Source organism: Diplotaxodon limnothrissa, linkage group LG13, assembly GCF_057381915.1.
Source record: "Diplotaxodon limnothrissa isolate DT_005_m linkage group LG13, D_limnothrissa_male_GT1.1, whole genome shotgun sequence".
Lineage (NCBI taxonomy): Eukaryota > Metazoa > Chordata > Actinopteri > Cichliformes > Cichlidae > Diplotaxodon > Diplotaxodon limnothrissa.
Window position 1 is genome coordinate 12,832,655 of NC_140608.1, and position 19,641 is coordinate 12,852,295.

A 19,641-nucleotide genomic window follows, 5' to 3' on the forward strand; every position below is an offset into this window, starting at 1 on the left:
GCTTCATCATCATCTGATGACAGAAAACATAATACAAACATAATATAAACATGAAATAGAGCTCATTTAAGATGGACAGACACAAAGAGGAACTCTTTCATGTGGTTTATCCAAAGTTTTTTGTTTTTAAAAATCATGGACAAAACATCCTTGAGACTAAAGGAGAGGGACCATCTGGCTTGTCAACAGCCTTGGGTATGGAGAGGCTTTAGTGAACATGGGACATTTAACTTGCACATCTGTGAAGGCACCATTATTGCTAACGATGTACAGAGCTTTTACAGCAACATATGCCGCCATCTACATTATGTGTTTTTCAAGGATGGAGGCTGATTCCCAGTGACCCATTGAATTAGCCAAAAAGAATCAAACTTTAAGCAGTTAAAAGAGCAGAAGGGGTGATACAGCACTGGTGGTTATCACAGTGTTGACATTTAAATGTGTTGCTGGTATTAAATAAAAAAATGTGCATATGTTATATGCACAAATAAAATACATGCCTTCAATGTTAAACAATTCAAAACTCTCTCAATAAATGCATTCTGTTTAAGCTGCCAATAACAGTCGAGCATGATTGGATTTAACCTGGCCAGCACCACCACAGTGAATGCATAATCCTGACAACAAAGCACAGAGGTGGCAGTGTGATGATCCTGGGTTGCATGAATGCAAAAGGTGTTGGGGAAATGCCGTTTAGATGGTGCCATGAATCGATAAACCTCACACGCTTCTGTTGGTCTACAGAAAACAAGCAGATGACGCATATTCAAGCACCCTAACGGTCCAAAGCGGACGGTTAAATTCATGAGAAGAAAAGTGAGAACTTTGACCTGGCAAGTGTGCGCTCTGCATGAATCCAGCAGAATGCTTATGGAGAGGAAAACAGAGCAACACAACCTCTTAAGCAAAGATAAGATAAGATAAGATAACTCTTATCTTATCAACTGAACAAGAAGAAATCTGTCATCAAGAATAAAGATGGACATAAAAAGTACTAAAGAAAAACGGAACTGTTGCCAAATGTGTGCTGACCTTAAAATAAGTTTCTGCTGTGGAGTTTTACAAGGAAACTTTTTTTTAATAGAGCAGATATCCTACCTCTCATTGTCAAATTTTGCCATAAGACTTTAAAAGTAGTTAAAAATAGTCACGCAGCAGCGGAAGCAGCTCTTTTAAGAGTACATGATCATATTTTAGCACCACCAGCTTACATGTCAGCGCGTCACTAATGGTGACGGGTTAGCTAGCTGGTTTAGTTAGAGGTAACTCTGACTAAACCGTTTTATGTAGACATTTTATTGTATGCAAAATGCTATTCTGTAAAGCTGTGAAAGAAAAGGAAGTGTGTTAAAAATTCGCTATGAAATTTAAAGGAGTGGAAGTATGTGAATTAATGAAATAAATGTAAACAAACTTTTTCAAAACTGTTTAACGACGGTCTCGTGACAAGTTTGAGAAGTTGTTTTTTAATATATATGTTTGTGCGACATTAAACTCTTGGTGGCACAAAGCAGGCCTTTGTGCTTCTCCTGACATATTAAGCCCAAGTACGCTTATTTGTTCATTCCCAACAAACCTCATCAAAACGGTAGAAACCACAAAACGCAATGGGGCGGCTGCCATCGATTCTTTACTGCTCTTCTTCTTTCCTCCTTTTTTTTATTTTTATTTTTTACGGCAATTGCTGCTTTACCACCCCCTACCGGTCTGAGCGTGAACTGCCTTTCCTTAAGCTGCTGAGGCCAGGTGGATTTGTCTAAATGTGATCGCGAAATCTCTCCCGAATTGAATATTTCTCCATAATACACGCACCAATAAGATTAATATAGCGACTGATAAATGAAGATGTTTAGGCAGTTTTGAAGGACTATAAAAGCAATTAACCTGACCAAAACAGTTTGATGCAGAATTGAAAAGTACAGATTTGGCAATATAATGCGATTTGGGTGATTACAGTGTCTCTCTCTCTCTCCTCCTTGTGTTTTGGAGGATTAGACTACACCTGAGCTTATCAGCCTGCTTGTAAAAATGTGTAAAAATCTTACACATGTTAAGAGCAACTGCTAATAGTATATTGTAGTTTAATATGCATAACAGACATAAATGAAGGTCTAATGGGTCAAGTTATGGTCAATATCCACATGATTAAAATATTTGCAGTATTTGTTCACCTCAGTTTACTGCTTTTGATACTAGATTTGAACGGGAGATTTAATTTAAAAAAAAAAAAAGATCTTTAAACTTAAAGCACAAAGAATATGGGAGTCTGAAAACATTCCCCATCTTTCAAGTATTTTTCACCCTTTCGAGATTTAGATTCAGTTTTCAAAACTACATCCCCATTAAGGTCATTCTAATGTTTTAGATGCTGCATCTGGAAATTAATTCAAAGAAAAATATGTGAACGTGCTGTAATTGATATATTATAAATAGAGGGGGGGGAAAAAAAGATACTGTTTTTTTTTTTTTATTCAAAACAAAAATATAAACCACACTACACTTTTAAAAAGCCTATTTTCTCATTTGTACATTACATTTTAGTGTTGAACACATTTTAAAAATAACCACATGTGAACAATCAGCACAAAGACAGGGGAACAGTTTGATGATAAAAGGAAAACAGTTTTGATAACTAACGAAGTACTTCAGCTTGCTTTAGGTTCAACAGCATTCAAGATGTAGAAAAAGGATGTGAAGAGTTTAATTAAAAAAACACACACACAAAAAAAACAAAAAAACAAAACAAACTGCTTTGATGGCTCCATAAGAGCAAAACTCATCCAACAAATTATCCTGAAAAACAATCCCTTGGACAATAAAGGAATGTAGTGATGGTTCACCTTTCTTCCTGGTTGGCAAAACCAGTATTGAAAAAAATAAAATAAAAACAAAACAAAAACCAGACAGCAAGAACACAACAGGAACACTTGGATTAAGCTACACATTAGTTGAGTTCACTGTTAAATACTCCTTAAGTTACGTGTAATTAGATTTGTCAGACAACTGTCTGCTTACAAATTTACAATGAGTGTTTTGGCACAGACTGCGGTTGTATCATTTGTAGCATGATATGTGCTCTGCATTAAATTAACAATTCGAAACAGTACATGGGCTGTTTTCACATGTGGCGATATGAAGAACTGGCAAAAAATAACTGCAAAACAGACCGCTGTTCTGTTTACGTCTACAATAAATCATTCATATAATCCATTACTTTTTCCTCTCTTAGTTTATACATAGACAGAGGAACTTTACCCCATTATAAAGAACATCACACTCGAGGTACCATCAGCACATCCTTCAGAATCAGAAAATTAATTCAAGCTGGTCCAGTCAATAGAAAAAAACAACAACCCCAAAACAAAACAAAAAGTGAACAGAGAAATGTGCACCAGCAGTTTTTCCCCCTCGGGTCTTTCTTTTCGACGCGGGATGCAACAGCAGCATGGGTACCAACGTATCTGCCAACACTAACCTCCAAAATGTATTCTTTATTTTTTTTTGTAAAGAAAAAAAAAAAAAAAAAAAAAAAAAAGTCCACCTGTCCACATGCCATAACACAAATGCACTCTATCCCTCATCGTACCCCAACAGGCTAACTGCACGCCGACCTGCTTTACTTGCTTTGCTTACTTGGATACGATTAACTGCAAGTTGCTACACTTAATAGTTCCTCTTGTGTCCTGATGTTGGGAAATGGAAAAATACAGCGACTAAAAATGAAGAAGCACAAAGTAAAATAAGAATGCAGAAAAGTCTTAAATAAAACTAGTCTTGTGGCTCTTTACAGCTTCTTCAGCTGTGCAAATATTAATGGTTAAATATTAATTAAGAACTTCATTCTGAAATAATCCCTACAGATTCTGTAGAGTCTACAAATCTCATTTATGCGCAAAAGGAACTTAAAAAAAAAAAGTCCCCTACTTTGTGATACTTGACTGTACAAATGACTAGCAGTTATAAAGCATGAACGGCGGCATTGCACGATGTAGGTTAAAAGAAAAGACAACCTACTGAAGCAACACCAGTGTTGACAGATATGTTAGGTAGCGCCACACTGCCCCAGCTGGAGGATGTTTAGGAGAGACGGTGGTCCTACACACAACTCCGTCTTCAATCAGCGTGAAGTCTTGACTTGCTTTGTGTTCCTACAGGGCATCATTCTTGGGAGAGAAGAGAGCTGCCAGGCCCAGAGGTTCATTGTTCACTATATCCTTATCTGGCTTCGGCTTTTTAAAGAGCGATGGAAGATTCCGGATATGAACCTCCTTCCTGAACTGCTGGCACAGAGCTTTCTGTTGGCAGGGGACAGGTAGAGGAAAGGTTAAACACAGCTATCCCAGACCTGCAGGAAAGAATTTCATTAGACTGTCCGGCCCTGTTGAGCTGCTGAACATTTTTCTGCTGCGGCGAACAGAAGATTTACAACACAGCCAGAATCACTCTGCTGAGTAATGACTTGCACTAAAACGCCAGCGTCTATGGTTACTCCTAATGAGCCATCTACAGTCGGATATACTAGAGAAGCACTGCTCTCTAGTGGGGAAATGTAGCATTACCCCAACAGTTCCTGCAATAAGCTTCCTGAACTGGTCTTTTCTCTTCTTTTCTCCAAACTTCTGGGCACTGGGGTCCATGAGCCTGTGGTCATACTGGTCCAGAGCCTCCAAATTGATGTTTGGGATCTGGGTCATCACTCCTCTCAGCTCCATATAGCGAGGCCGCTAACAGGAACACAGACATTTAAAAAGGATACAATATAAGGAAGCAAGATGATATGAAACTTAAATTTTGGGAATGTACACCAGTCTCAAAAACAAGTCAATTTTACTTCATCCCAAAGACAGACATTATTTGTCATGCAAAACTCTCAAATCTTCGCCGATTCCAGCTTTGCAAATTCTTGTTTGTTTTTTTGTAAGTTTACATCTTGAAAAATCTTTCATTCTGATCAAGACTTTTTCACTATAATCTGTCGTTTTATAGGTCAAAGCAGAATATAGACAACAGATTGATTAGTAGTGAAAGTAAAATAAGTCCTCTAAAGGGCAGGGAAAAAAAGAGCAAATATGTAAATATGTCAGATATGTTCAAAATTTGCCTCACCAGGTTTTCATAGATGAGCATTGCCAACTGAGAGAGGGTAGAGCTGCAGACCTCATGCTGCCCATGAACTTGAAGGCCCCTGAGAACGCTGGTAAAGAACCACGTAACAGCTTCAGTAAGAAGATTACCTGCAACAACCTGGAGACAAGAGAAATATAAAGCTATGCAAGACACTTATTCAGCCACCTCCCAGATCAAAGATCGTTAGATTTTAGGGTTGTGTTTGTTAAATTCTGCTTTCATACGGATGCTACCTGACGCCAGTACCAATGTCTTGTGTATTTTGTTTTGTTGACATTTGTTTTTGTTGGTACTCTCCTCTTTTGTTACAGAGAATCAAAGAAGTCTTCATTATACATGAATAACTTGAAGGTACTTTAGCCTTTTGTCACACCATCTTCAAGCACCCAAATGCAAAACTGACAGAAAAACACCAGATTAAAACATGAACGTGAACATTTGGCCTATACTGATGTTAAGCTGATAATTCATCACATCTTTACAAATCCCTTAAATGACATCCATAAATATTGCTATTTAAAATCTTGCAAGGCATTTTTTCGTAACCTCAAAAGGTAAAAATGTAAAAAAAATGTACTGTTGATTCCAACCACCGTTTCCTGTGTAAGCCTATAGCACTTCAGTCCTCTGTGCTATAAACCGCCAATGTTACCCAAAAAATCTTACTTAATAAAATCTCCTTAAATACACTAAGCACAGGCTTATGTTTTGGGTCATATATACACACTGTGATGCTGAAATCAATCCTAAACAAATGCACAACTTATTCTTGCTTACGTAGCATTTCATTATAAAGTACAGTCCTCAGGAACCTGTTGTGCATACTTGAGTCCCACATTTAAAGACATCTGGGTTAAATATAGCCAGACAGCTTGTGCATAAAAGCAACGTGTGTGATGAGAGCATCAAAAAGCTGCTGCCTTGTATTTAGGTTAGATTAAATGTGCTACCTGCCGCAGCAGAGTCCAGCAGACCAGTGAAGCAGTGCGATGACAGTTGGTGGCATCCTTCCAGGAAAGTGAGGTAAAGGACAGGGTCAGCAGGGACATGTAGAGGTTCTGAGAAATGAAAAAGAAGCATTACGTTTTTAATAATGTACAACTGTGCTTTCCTCTGAATGATACGTGATGCGTTTTAGGTCGACCTCGTGCTTCAGGAGACATTTCCCCAGCTCTGTCAGCTCCTCTGTGGGCTGAGCAGGAGACGCTGACTGCACTGAATCCATCATCATATCTTCCTCTGCAAGAGCATGTTTCAACAACAACAACAAATTTTAATTAAAAATAAAGAGATACGCCAGAATAAAAATCATCCAGTTAATTCAAATTCTCCAGTTTAACTCTTACCATCCATTTCCTCCTTATTGGCTGCAGGTTCAGATACCTTTCTGGAAATACAGGTCACAGCTAAAACAAAAAGAGACAATTGTGATGTTTTGACAACTGAACTTCCATCTTTAAAAGCTAATCAGACAGCTAAAAAAAAACCAAACAAACAAACAAACCCACTACATCGACACAAAACCTTGGATATTCATTGCACAATGCACAGTAACCGCAAAAATCCTTAAACTATTTACCTAAGCCGCTATCAATTCACAAAAACCTTCATGTTCAAAAAAGAAGCTCTCTTTGAATTACACTTCAAAATTACCAGCATTTCTGCACTGATGAGTGATCAAACTAAACCAAACTAAAATACATGTTAAGCAGTCACTCACAATGCAGGCTGAAAAAGAGTGTGCACTCTTAAGTTTAGTGTCTTGATTAGATGCTCAATCATCCAGGTAAGGAAATTCCCAAAACCTGATTCTGTTCATGTGGATGTAGCGTTTTCAGTGGGAGAAACTTTCCTTGATTCAGAGATGGTCTTTCCCTTTTTACTGAAAACTCTACATCCAGATGAACAGATTCAACTCTTGGAGGGGATCTTAAATTTCGTACTTTAAATACCACTTTGGCAGCAACGTCCTCAATCAAATATTATCTGCCAATCAGACTTTGTATGACTTTTGTTTATAAGAAGGTACAATTCTCTGCAAACACTTCCACTTTTAGCTTCTTAATTGGAGCACTTGACTCCAGAGAGCTCAGGGAGAAGTCATTAACGCAGAGTTTCACATCTTTTCTGCAGCCCTTCTGTGACTGGCTCCTTGTTTAATAATGCCATAAAAAGTACAACTGTTTGTTATGTATGTATGTATTGTGCTTTTATACTTCTCATAATCTGGATAAACTCAGACATAATCTTATCACTCACCAAAGACAAATCCTACTGGATAGAAAAATCTACCACAAAATGTAGAATTACAGCTTTGCCTTTGTGGCTGAGATTTGCACTTTTCTGATGTGCTCTGAAACCAACATTAGCTCCAAAAGCTCAACTTTCACAACTTGGCAATAGTGCATTAGAATGAACATGTATGCGAGTGGGAAGCGGTACTAAAGACACTACTTACTGAGAAGTTCCAGCACCTCCCTCGTCAGCAGGCGTACTACTTGCTCTTCCAACATCTCCTGGGTCACTTGGGTTTCCTGACAAACCAACTCCTCCTCCTCACGCTCACCACTGAAAAAAAGAAAGAAAGAAAAAAAAACACACACACACACACACACACACACACACACACACACACACACACACACACACACACACACACACACAAAAGGTGAATTATGAGGAAAAACTAAGCAGTGATTTTTTTATTTTATTTTTTCAAACTGCAATTGAGAAATTTCCATTCCAGATAAGAAAAGTCTTCATTATGGTCTATATTTGGGGTATGTGCGTGTTATTTTTGTCTTATGGACTGAAAATTCATTTGATCACAAACACTGTGCCAAAACTTACTTGATAGATGTCCGCTGGTTGATGACCTGCCACCTCATGTTGAGTCTCTGAAGCAGTAATAAGAAACACAGCCATGATATTTAGCACATTTTAGGCTAAAAAGTTTAAAAGAAGAGAACAGTGGGTGTGGAGATCCTGACCTGCAGCATGTAGCCAAACAATGGTCCCAGCAGAGGGCAGAGTAGACTTTCATAGTACTCCTGGGGACAAGACAGCACCAGCTGCCTCAGAAACAGACGTACACTTGTCAAGGAAATGTAAAGTTTACGTAAAGCTTTAGCTCAGTTTTAATTATGTCAGGTCTTGCAGGCCGGTGTGCATCACTGAATTGGAGCATGGAGGAGAAGGGGAAAAGAAGCTGACCAAATCAAATGGAAAAAAAAAAACGCAAATAAGGATATGAATCATTGGGCGAAGTCTGTGATCGGGCACATGGTCGAGGGAGACGAAAGCAGAGCCAGCCATTCCTTCAGCCAACTTGTCGATGTTGTAGAACTCCTGCTGCAGGGACACACCTGCACTTCCCAGGATTTGGTAGCTACATGGATTAAAAACAGCAAAATTGGAGGTAAACTTAATTTAACAACATGTAAGGTATATAAAAAGGCAAGAAAAATTTGGGTTAAAGCTGTCAAAGCCACAGTTCTCACCAGTTATCATATAATGTGCAGAAAAATCCCTGCATGCGCTCTATCGTGGTTTTACACACGGGAGAGTCGTAAATATCCAAAAGATGATGAGAGAGACCTGTAGACGGGATGCACTTAAGTTTGACCACAGTCTTTTTTTAAGGTGATTGCCGACTTCTGGTAAAAAGTGTGGACAAAACTCATCTTACCAAGAACCACTTTCTTCTCACTATCCATGATCTCATGAGCTCTGCTGAAGGTCTCACTGAGACGGGCCATGTTCTCAGGCAGGAAAAGACTGTTGTGAGTCCTGCAGTGAGGAATAACAAGAGGGGAAAGTCAATAATCAACATATCAGTACGGTAAAAAGGATAATTAATCATTTTTTACAAATTTCTGTAACATCATGGTACAAGCGCACCTGATTAGTGCTAGTAAATTGGGCATCAAAATCAGAAACTGGGCAGTGCAGGGGTTTCTGTACATGGGAGCTCCAGCAGGAGTGTAGCCCACAACAAAGCCACCAGCCTTGGCCTCCTCCAGGTCTGCAGGCCAGTGTGCCCGCTTCACCACCGCCAATATAGCATACAAACAGAAGCTCAACTAGAGGAGGATTCAATTAAAAAGAAAATACAAAAAAAGGATTAAACAGTTACCTTGTTACAACTAACTACAAGCAATTTTTATCCGTTCTTATAATGCGACTGCCTTTGAAATTTTGTGTCATATCTATCACCAGCATTTTTAGTTTGTCAAATAGTTTTGTTTATCATCAAATAGCTAAAAAAAAAAAAAAAAAAGTTTTTCCATTTGCCACAGCTGCACTCTGTGTTTATTTCTAATCAGCAAATTTAACCATGCTGCGTTAGATTAGGTTAAAAGCCTTGCTACACCTAGTTACAGTCACATAGCTGCTACAAAACCTCAGGGCCTACACCCAGATGGTTTTCAGCTTTGTTTATTAATAAAATATAAACTCCAACGACAAGCCAAAAACTGCGTCAGAATTTGAAATATGAGCTTTTGTGGCTGGTGCAAAAAAAATAAATAAAAAAAATTGGTGACATGGCACATTCTGTCTGGAAAGTTTTTCTTTGCTTACGTAATAAACAACTTACACAACGCAAAAAACAAGTTTCGTCAGTGAGCACACGTCCATGTGCAATGCCTTTAAAAGGTCAAATAACGTCCGTTTCCCTTACGACATTTTGTCATTACACAAAAGTGAGACAAGCAAACCTACAGTGATCTCCAATGGCAGTATCCCTCCACATAAATGAGTTCACGCATATACACTTACTCTGCCTCTATTAATGGCTGCTGTATCTGCATCTTCTTTTTGCTCCGTGACCACCTTATCTGCTCCAATAAAGGACAAGAATGTGTCTGGGTTCCACAACACACTGAAAAACAAAGAAGAGAAAACTATCATTTATCGCTATCGTGTTAAATTTGAGGCACACTGAGAGAATTCAAACTCACTGCCTAATCTCATTTGAAGTCCACTCTGCAACCACTGAGGCCATCAGTTCATCTACAAACGCCTTCTGCTTCTCATAGTCTTTGAACTGGTTACTGATGAGAACCAGAGCTTCCATCAGGGCGCATTTCTCCATGTGAGTGAGCGCGACTCCGCTCGAAAACAGTTCCTTCACATGATTGTAAAACATCTCAAAACAAGGCTGTAGAAAGAAAAAAGGGCATCGTTAAAGACACTGACTTACTTCTATACGGAAAAGTGTACGTCAGAAAGACAAATTATCATTAGCTATTAAGCTAACTGGAATAGAATAGTCCATTACCAGCATATACTGTGGGTAATCCCGGCAGATTTTTATGATGGAAGAACAGGCGTGCCTCCTCACATTCTTCACAGCTCGAGTCCAAGGTGCCTGAAGACATCAGGAGGAGAATACATTTGTTTTCCACAGTTGTCATGAAGATGAAGTAAAAATGACTCCGTGAAGGAAACTTACTTTGGGTTCGTGATCAATTTCAAATGTGACGGCCTTAAAGAGCTGCAGGACAAAACAAAACCATTCAAAATCCACATTATTAAAACAAACTCCTCCAAATGAGCTGAAGGTGTGAATACAAGAAACATCCCCACCGAGCAAAAATATGTGACAGGAGGAACTTTCTGATTGATTTGTGACAAACTACATTCACATAGTAAATGTTATTCAGGAACCAGTAACAGCTCAACTTACCTTGATGAGGACCTGTGGCAGGAAGTGTGGTCTGTGTATGGCCAATGGGAAAAGGGCAGAGACGTTGGTGAGCACACAGGACAAAATGAGCGGGTCTTTGGTTTCGTAGTTCAGCACGGCTTGCAGGAGCTCCATGCTCTGATCAATGGGTAACTTCTATAAGGCAGAAGGAGCAAAAGCCTTCATTATTAGTTTGACTACGATTACTTTTACACTGCTATTTCCATTCTGTTACAGAAAACTTGTTCCTTTACCTCCTCATCCACACTTTTAATGATCTGCGAGACCATGCATTCCATGAAGACCGTCATTGCATCCCACTGGACCACTGAAGGGGACAAGAGGGAACACAGGCCCTCTGCAGTCTTAGCTAGAGAGATGCAAAGGGAGAGGCGCCCATTCACGGCAGATTCAGCCATTAATATGGAAATGAAACTTGTGTTTAAGGTTTTGCTAAGGATGCGCTGCACAAAAAAAAGTTGGCATCAGGGTCAATATCAGCCAATAATATATCAGCCCTTCCCCAATTTTCCCTTAGTGTCCTTAAAAGACTCGAAAGGAAACTGTAAAGCTTATATGTTAGTAGCAATATGAGTTTGCTATTCCCCAAACTGACTGCTCTAGTTTCCCAATTAACTCCAGGCTTAAATTATTGTAATATTATTACGTATTTTACATGATGAATTAACTATCGGCATATGGCCATAAAAATCCCTTCAAGCAGTAAACCAAAACACGTGTGAAAACAGCGATCATTTCCTCTTTGGTATTGTGTCAAAGACTACTTACATGCGTTATCTCCAGTATCTATTGGGCTAGTAATCTGATACTGTAACCATTCTGCTCCTATCCGGAAAGCCTCTAGAGGAACAATGCGGCATGTGCTCCTCAAAACTTCCCCCTGCTGCGCTCGGAAAGCTGCAAAGCACCAAAAGAAACAATGAAAACCATAAAGGTATGCACAAAATAAAAGAGTCAGAACTACTGAAGCAAAACTTGAATCCCCGGTACTTACAATTAAAAAAAGAGTTGAAGTCCTCATCACTGTCAAAGTCCACACGGGAGTACTCGCAGTTTGGGTTATTGTCTCTAGACGGGAACCCAGTCTAAGGAGGGGAAGATGAAAGTTATTAACACTTTGTTTGGCTTTAGGTCACACTGTGAATGATATTGCTGTCACCACGACCTCACCTTAACTAAGTTGGTCATAGAGGCTCTAAGAAATTTGACAGCCATCTTGACAACAGCTGCATCCTTTGAAAGAGCCTCATGTCTGAACAAAGCTCCCCATGTCGCCATGGTTGAGGACTTTAAAAACTGCAGTGAAATAAAGAGAAAAGTCGTTTTCTTTACACGCTGTTCACTCAAATGAAATTTTACTTCAAAAAGGGTCCAATCTTTTTCCTGAGGTATCTCACCTGACTGGAATGCGTAGTGAAGGCTAAAAGGGCTTCCATGTACTTGCTGAGGTTTGCAGGTACTTCAACCTCTACGTCTGAACCCTGGGGAGAAAAGATGAGAAACTGTTACCTATCTTCAATCTTAAAACGAATATCTAAAGTGCTTAAAAATGGCCAAACTTACCACTAATGAGCAAAGCTGACCTCCCAAAGCACACAGGACCTGACAGAGCCTCTTCAGGAAGATGTAACGCCGCTCCACCACCTCCACTGCTCTAGAGGTACACATAGAGGGCTCTGAGTCACGGCTACTTAATGATGATTCTGCGGATTTCTGATATATCGAAAGTCCATCTGCTGTCCTGTAAGCAGACACACAAACCATTAAATTGCAGTAGAAGTGCTAGCATGAAGCCTGCAGAGACGTGGAGAGAAGCAGCTGTACTCACTGGGCTGCAGAAAGAATATACTGGATGGCCACATCATCAAACAGAAGCATGAATGGTTTCCTCTCTTCCAGCTTGCCCTGTGGCAGAATGACAGATTATTAACTGGTAGTAAAAAAACTATAGCTTACCATAATGTAGTATTACTGGTCTGATCTGCAAGACTACTCTAAATCCCCAAAAGAAAGCCTCTAAATTATCAAAAATAGAGTTATTTTAATAGTAAAATTTCTCAAAGTGTATAAGGATTTTTAAAAAGACAGATTAAACAAATATTTCCCATCTTCAACACTTATTTACTCATTGTATTCCCATTTATCCATGGGGAGGATTGTGTCAAACAAACATCCCGCGTGAAATTTCTGCCAAATCCAACATGCGGTTCTATCTGCTGCGAGGACAAAAGCACCTTCGTCATTTTCTGTGCGTTTCCTAATTTTGACTGAGTTATTGCTGAAATTATAACACTATTAATATGATCATTAGAAATTCTACTCAAAGTTCTATTATGGCAGAAATTTTATGACTCTGTCCAATAAAAGAAAAAAAACAAGTCAGTTATGATGACTGGGATATGAGCTCTATTAACCCTACCTGGAACCTAGAGGAAATGGACTCATGGACTTGTTCAGACTCATACCTTGTTGTCATTGCATGATTCACGTGTCCTGATTAGACTTGTGCATTGCTCATGTAATTATGGTTATAATAGCACAATACATATAAACGTTAAAGCAATTTAACTGCAAAAAACACAATTCTGCAGGACTTATTAGTATATTCAGAGGATCACACTGATGAAAGCTGCTGGGAAAAGAAACTGGAAAAGCTTGTCTGGCAATTCTATCATCTCATAAAAGAAGGTTGCATACAGCAGTGCCTACTTGACAAACCGAGACAAAATCTCTTGAAAGCCATCATGAATACTGTCCCAGCGACTCACCTTGCGGCTCATAGCAATGAGCAGACACTCCGCTGCCTCGAGCTGCAGCTCCGGCTCACTCAGCAGCAGACACAGAATCTCCAGCAGATGACAGTTTCCGGAGGTTATGTACACCAGAGCGACCCAGTCTATGTAGCCTGCGAGTGTATTCAGCGTAGCCACGGCAACTCGACAGTGAGCTCTCATCTGTGTGGATGAAAAATTATAAGGGGGCAAAGTGAAGTAATCAAGTCGATTAACAAAGTTTAGAATATTAAAGCAGGCACACGCTGACGCTTTCTTACCTGCAGTTCATTTCCAGGAGAACCTTTCTAGATGAAAACAAAAAGAAGACCAATATTGTAAAGTCAGTTTACTCTTCAATTTCTACTTTCTTGCAACACAAATGAGGTCAGGACTCCACTAACCAGTTTACGATAGTCCTCCACATTAATTTGAAGAATGCCCATCATGAAAGTGAAGATGCTTTCCATGTTTTGGGTGAGTGTCTGCTGTATGTCTCTGCGTCGCTGGGTAGGCAACGTCTGGAAGGTGATCACATCCTCAGCCAGCCTCAAAAGGATCAGCATGACCAACTCTGTCTGGGCCTCCTGTGAAAGCAAAGAGGATGTTTTTTTTCCTTGATTTGCTTTTATCTAGCTTTAAATGGCTGTAACAGCAGTTTTAAAGAAGTGATTCGTGACAAATCAGCTTGGATTAATCAGAATCAGAATACTTTATTGATCCCTGGGGGAAATTATTATTATTATTTTTTTTTTGTTACAGTGCTCCATTTTAAACCAACATTAAGACAAGACAGACAATACGCCAACTAAGAATAGTACAATATATACATATATATACATACATACATACATACATAAGTCACTTATAAATAAATATTTGGAAAAGAAACATGTGTAGCTGTAGCAGCAAACAGTGTGTTAAGTGGATGCGTTGTACAGGGAGATGGCCACAGGCAGGAATGATTTCCTGTGTCGTTCAGTGGTGCTTTTCGGTAATCTCAGTCTCTCACTGAACGAGCTCCTGTGACTGACCAACATGTCATGGAGTGGGTGGGAGGTGTTATCCAACATTGTCTTTATCTTGGACAGCATCCGCCTCTCCGACACCACCTTGAGGGAGTCCAGCTCCATCCCCACAACATTGCTGGCCTTACGGATCAGTTTATTAAGTCTGTTGGCATCTGCGACCCTCAGCCTGCTCCCCCAGCATGCAACAGCATAGAGGATCGCACTGGCCACAACAGACTCATAGAAAATCCTCAGCATTTTCTGGCAGATGTTGAAGGACCTCAGTCGCCTCAAAAAATAGAGACGACTCTGGCCCTTCCTGTAAAGTGCTGTGGTGTTTTTAGCCCAGTCCAGTTTATTGTCAATGTGTACTCCAAGGTATTTATAGTCCTCCACAATGTCAACACTGACCCCCTGGATTGAAACAAGGGTCAAGTGTTTCCTGGTCTTCCTGAAGTCCACGATTATCAAGAATGTGTCTGAATGCTCACTTTTCCATAAAAGATGCAATGATAGTTTTATCAAGTCAGACCTAATAACATTTAAGCATCCATGAAAAACATGGTACAAGTTTGACTGCTTGTCATTACATTAAAGGATAAGCACGCACAAGGTAACAAATGCTTACATCTCTCTAGCATTTTAAGTTGTTCACCCCACTGAAAGAAATTATGTTTTAAAGAACGCCCCCATAAATGTGGGGACTGACAGATCTCAGGAAGCCTCAAAGCCATTTGCCGTTTCAGCATGAAAGAGTTGTATACATTTATCAAGCAGCGTATGGTGTTTATATGTGCTCAAGCTTTTTGGAGCACTTTTAATACTTTTTAAAAAAAAATATCTGGAAAATATACAGTCTTCAATGTGCTACAGACAAAGTCTGAGTGACATATAGTATTTTATTCATCTGTTACTTAGCACTAATAATGAGGAATCTGTTTCCTTCTACTGCAGCTGTAAGGTTTATAAATGCATTTTGCTAACCAAGTTTCTTAACCTCAGCTTATAAATAAGCACTCTGCCCCCTTGTTCAAATATGATTTTTTGGAGCTGGCTCCAAAAAGGCAGTATCCAAATAAATGAATGTTGATGTTTTTAAAATGGTATTTTATCTTACTTTATTTTATCTAAGGTGTTAGAAAGAATCTTGTTTGATAGAGTTAGTGTGTTCATCTCTTCTCTGGATAATCAGTTTGGCTTCAAACCAAAGCACGGCACTGACGTGCATATATGCACTCAAGGAAATAGTCAGTTTGTACAGGGCTAAAAATTCATCTGTCCTCATGTGTTTCATTGATGCCTCTAAGGCTTTTGATCGAGTGAACCACAGAAAACTTTTTGATAAAATGAAGAGACGGGGAGTTCCTCAGTACATCGTGAGGATTCTCTCTTACTGGTACGCTCATCAGAACATGCAGGTTAAATGGGGAAGCAGTATTTCTGCCCCCTTTGGTGTCAGCAATGGTGTTAGACAGGGTGGGATTTTGTCTCCAATTTTATTTAATTTGTATGTTGATGATTTGTCCATACAACTGAGAGCCTGTAACACTGGGTGTATATTAGGTAAAACATTGATAAATCATCTTATGTATGCAGATGACCTGGTTGTTTTTAGTCCAAGCAGTGATGGGTTACAGGATCTTCTTAATGTCTGTACTGAATATGGTGTGCAATATGACATTGAGTACAATGCTGCTAAAAGTGCTGTTTTGATATGTAGAACCAAGCAGGATAAACAGCTAAATTTCCCTTTGTTTAAACTGGCACAAAAAACAAACAATGTAGCATGCAGAAGCTGCATGTTGCATATAATGATGCGATGAGAATCCTTTGCAGGATACCTAGAAGTGGTAGTGCCAGCCAGATGTTTGTAGCTGTGGGTGTTTGGACTTTTAAAGCACTTTTAAGAAAGCTAATGTTCAATTTTAGAGAACGACTGGATGGTTCGAATAACAGTATAATTGTAGCACTTACAGATCCAACAGTGAGTGGTTCCCGTTACTCATCCAGTCTGAGAAAGCACTGGTTAAAGTGTTTGTGTATTTATTGATTTATTTTAAGTAATTGTGTTTTATGTATATTATGGTTTTATATTTTTACAAATGCTTTAGATACTTATTTATATACATATATATATTTAATGGTTTATACCTTGTGTTGGGGGGGGGGGGGGGGGGGGGGGTGTTATGTGTGTGTTTTTTGTCTTGTTTTTATAGACATGAAGTCTGCCAATAAAGATTGAATTGAATTGAATTGAAATGACAGTGTGTACTCCACTTCATTTAGGTGCGCTGACACACAACACTGCATTAAAGCAACTGCTTAATCAGTCTACCACATTCCCATAGCTACACATAGGATGTAACTGATTTTCTAAATATACAGCAACCAACTAAAAAAAAACTTTTCTTAAGAATTGTATATCCTTTAATATACTATCACACTTAGATATTATTGTAATATTGCACAAGTACTTTGTTCATCCCTTCAGAGTGGGTATGTATTAATGATAAAAGTAAAACCAAGCTTGATCTGAATGTCTGAAAAGGTCTACAGTTTAGTGATAAAACAAGGAAGCGGAAAGAGGGTTGTTAGGTTCGTATTTGGAAGGTGACGTTATCCCAGTGCCCAAGTTTACATGATGAGGCAATGGGGAAATGAATGAGTAATCCACAACTGGCCCTTATTTGCATGCAAGTTATTCCATTCTCATATTGAATCCATGTTGGCTGAGGAAACAAGTGAGATGAGGAAAAATTGAGCTTCCTGCACCACACAGGTTACTTACTCCTTGGCTAGTGAGAGTCTCCATCTCTTTCAGCATATCTGGCCAATGCTGAGGCCATTCTCTTTTTATCATTTCCACAACTATTCGTGACAGGGCATCTTTGATGTGGCTCTCCTCGTCCAAGATCGAATGAGTACCCTGAAAAGAGACAATAGAAGGCATCAGAGCAGTACAACTGTGAACTGTGAAGTGAAGCGTCTTTCACAAATCACACTTACATTTGATAACAGCTGCATGGCGCACTCCTTCAGGTGGACTTTCTCCTGTTGCTGCATGTCGTTCCATCTGAATCTGCAGGGAGACATTAGCTTTCTGTCAAACATGGATTCCTTATCATGCTTTTTCCCTATTACATTTACCTTAGTCACCTTCAACTTACTTGATGATATGCTCCAGGATTTGCAAACCAAAGTGTCTCACTACTGCTGGCTGGGCTTTGTCAGCTAATTGTAAGCCACATGGGACACACAAGGAGCTCGTCTCTTTAAACTCTTCACAAAACTGAAGAGAAGAAAAAAGAAACCGCGTAATTTTAAAGATTAGGAAATGTTATAAGACTTTAAATGAACAGTTTTGTGAACCCACCACTACCATACACGTGTAATATGTCAGATAGCAACAGCTAATTCACAAACATTCATATAAATACTTGGATAGCAGAATGCTAATCTAGCAGCTAGGGTTAGAGTTATTCTTGGGGGCAGAATTACTCGGAATTGGTTAACTAGCCTCATTAAATCGAGCTCTGTCTTTTCACCATGTGGTTAATGGCATGAATATGAGTCCACAGTGGCTCTGGTGTTGAGGTGATAATTGTGGCATGCCGGCTAGCTCGTAAAGCATATGGCTATCATCATTGCAGGTTAAACCAACATACATGAACCGTATAAACAGCGCTGTTACTAGGAAACTACGTATAATAGCCCAATTTATCTAGCTAAGCCAGTACATTATTCTCCTTTCACAAATGAATGACAAGCTCAGCAAACTTAGCGGCTAGCTAGCAAGCGTTAACGAAGCTACCTTTAGGGCCTCCAGTCGGTAAATTTGACTTGTTTCTGCGTCCATAATCACATTCACAGCTTTCACAAGCTGATCACACATGGCGGCCACCTGGTCAGCCATGACTTCAAGTAGCGTCTAACACACTGTTGAGGCGAAAGCAACTCCCTTATGCAAAGCACCTGCAGTACAGTGAGACGAGCGATACACTCAGTGAGGTACCAACGTGTACAGAATGTGCTGCCGTTGCTTCTCCTGCCGCTACTCGCGCGTTTGAACACTTTGCTCGCCGTTGAGTGGGAATTCTGGGAGTTGTAGTCTAAGATTTTTTTTTAAAGATCGTCTATATAAATCACCTCTGAAACTATTATATTCATTAGCTACTTGAATTAAAAAAAATGTAAAAATGAAGCAAACAGTATAGTTTACTTACAAAACTAAAAAATAAATAAATAAATAAATCAAAGTACAGGAAATGTCTTCATCTCGCATTAGAAGTCATTACATATATGTTTAATGAGACCAGGATGTCTAAGATAACATAAAAGACCTTCTATTAGTCCCACAGTTGGGAAATTCGCATGATGACAGCAGCAAAATCAAAAGAGCAGGAATACAACAAATAGATTCCGTAATAAACAGTAATTAATTAATTACAAAAAATAATCTTTAACTATAATTCTACATAAAAGTACAGGAACATTTTACACGTGTTTGGAAGTATGGCGATATATAGGAAAGAAGGGAGTGGGCTTTTTAACCAGAAAACACAATCCTGGAAAGTGTGAGGATGCCCGAGGAGTGGGGAAAAAGTTTACTAATACTGAGTTTCAAGTTAAAGGGTGATGTGCAGAGCTGTAGCCGTAGACGGATAAGGTTGATGAGCTATAACACGAAGTTATAGGAAAGAGTTGTTGAAGCTAGGGGATGGGGATGGGATTACATCAGAAATGTAGGAAGTCCCAGTGGTAATGAACAGGATGACAGATGAGGTCAGGCAGGAGTCTCTGTAGCCTATAATGTTTGCAGACGACACTGTAATCTGAAGTGAGAGTATAAGAAGAGAAGAAAGAACTCTTCTGATTCATGATATACAGTGAGGCCATATGGGGTTTAGATGAAGCCAGGTAGAAATTTTTATTTCAGTATAAATCCTGATTACAGCTCTTATCTGAAGCAAGTTACATTTTCCCAAGTTACATTAGGTGTTGCTTGTTTATATGCTCTAATTCA

General features: G+C 39.2%; 1 protein-coding gene across 1 annotated transcript; it reads right to left on the bottom strand.

The window, feature by feature from the left end:
• Positions 1-3,885: 3,885 nt before the first annotated feature.
• xpo5 (exportin 5) lies at positions 3,886-18,635 on the bottom strand. Its single transcript, XM_085369238.1, has 32 exons — positions 18,430-18,635; positions 17,786-17,907; positions 17,625-17,697; positions 17,407-17,544; positions 14,013-14,195; positions 13,890-13,916; positions 13,606-13,791; positions 12,666-12,742; positions 12,401-12,578; positions 12,235-12,318; positions 12,008-12,133; positions 11,832-11,922; positions 11,606-11,734; positions 11,071-11,186; positions 10,817-10,972; positions 10,583-10,624; positions 10,409-10,498; positions 10,089-10,288; positions 9,907-10,009; positions 9,028-9,209; positions 8,816-8,916; positions 8,628-8,724; positions 8,379-8,515; positions 8,118-8,215; positions 7,978-8,024; positions 7,586-7,695; positions 6,474-6,533; positions 6,272-6,366; positions 6,078-6,185; positions 5,107-5,244; positions 4,560-4,724; positions 3,886-4,295 (listed from the first exon to the last, which is right to left on the bottom strand). Exons 1-32 carry the CDS (start codon positions 18,529-18,531, stop codon positions 4,149-4,151), a joined length of 3,708 nt encoding a protein of 1,235 aa, XP_085225364.1. The 5' UTR covers positions 18,532-18,635; the 3' UTR covers positions 3,886-4,148.
• Positions 18,636-19,641: the final 1,006 nt, after the last annotated feature.

Excerpts from the sequence above, each read along its gene's own strand:
- xpo5 (XM_085369238.1), bottom strand. The coding sequence starts at position 18,531 with ATGGCTGACCAGGTGGCCGCCATGTGTGATCAGCTTGTGAAAGCTGTG. Across the intron at positions 12,743-13,605 it reads TCATTGCTATGAGCCGCAAG|GGCAAGCTGGAAGAGAGGAA; the intron begins GTGAGTCGCTGG and ends ATTCTGCCACAG. Across the intron at positions 10,625-10,816 it reads TGCCACAGGTCCTCATCAAG|CTCTTTAAGGCCGTCACATT; the intron begins GTAAGTTGAGCT and ends TTTGTCCTGCAG.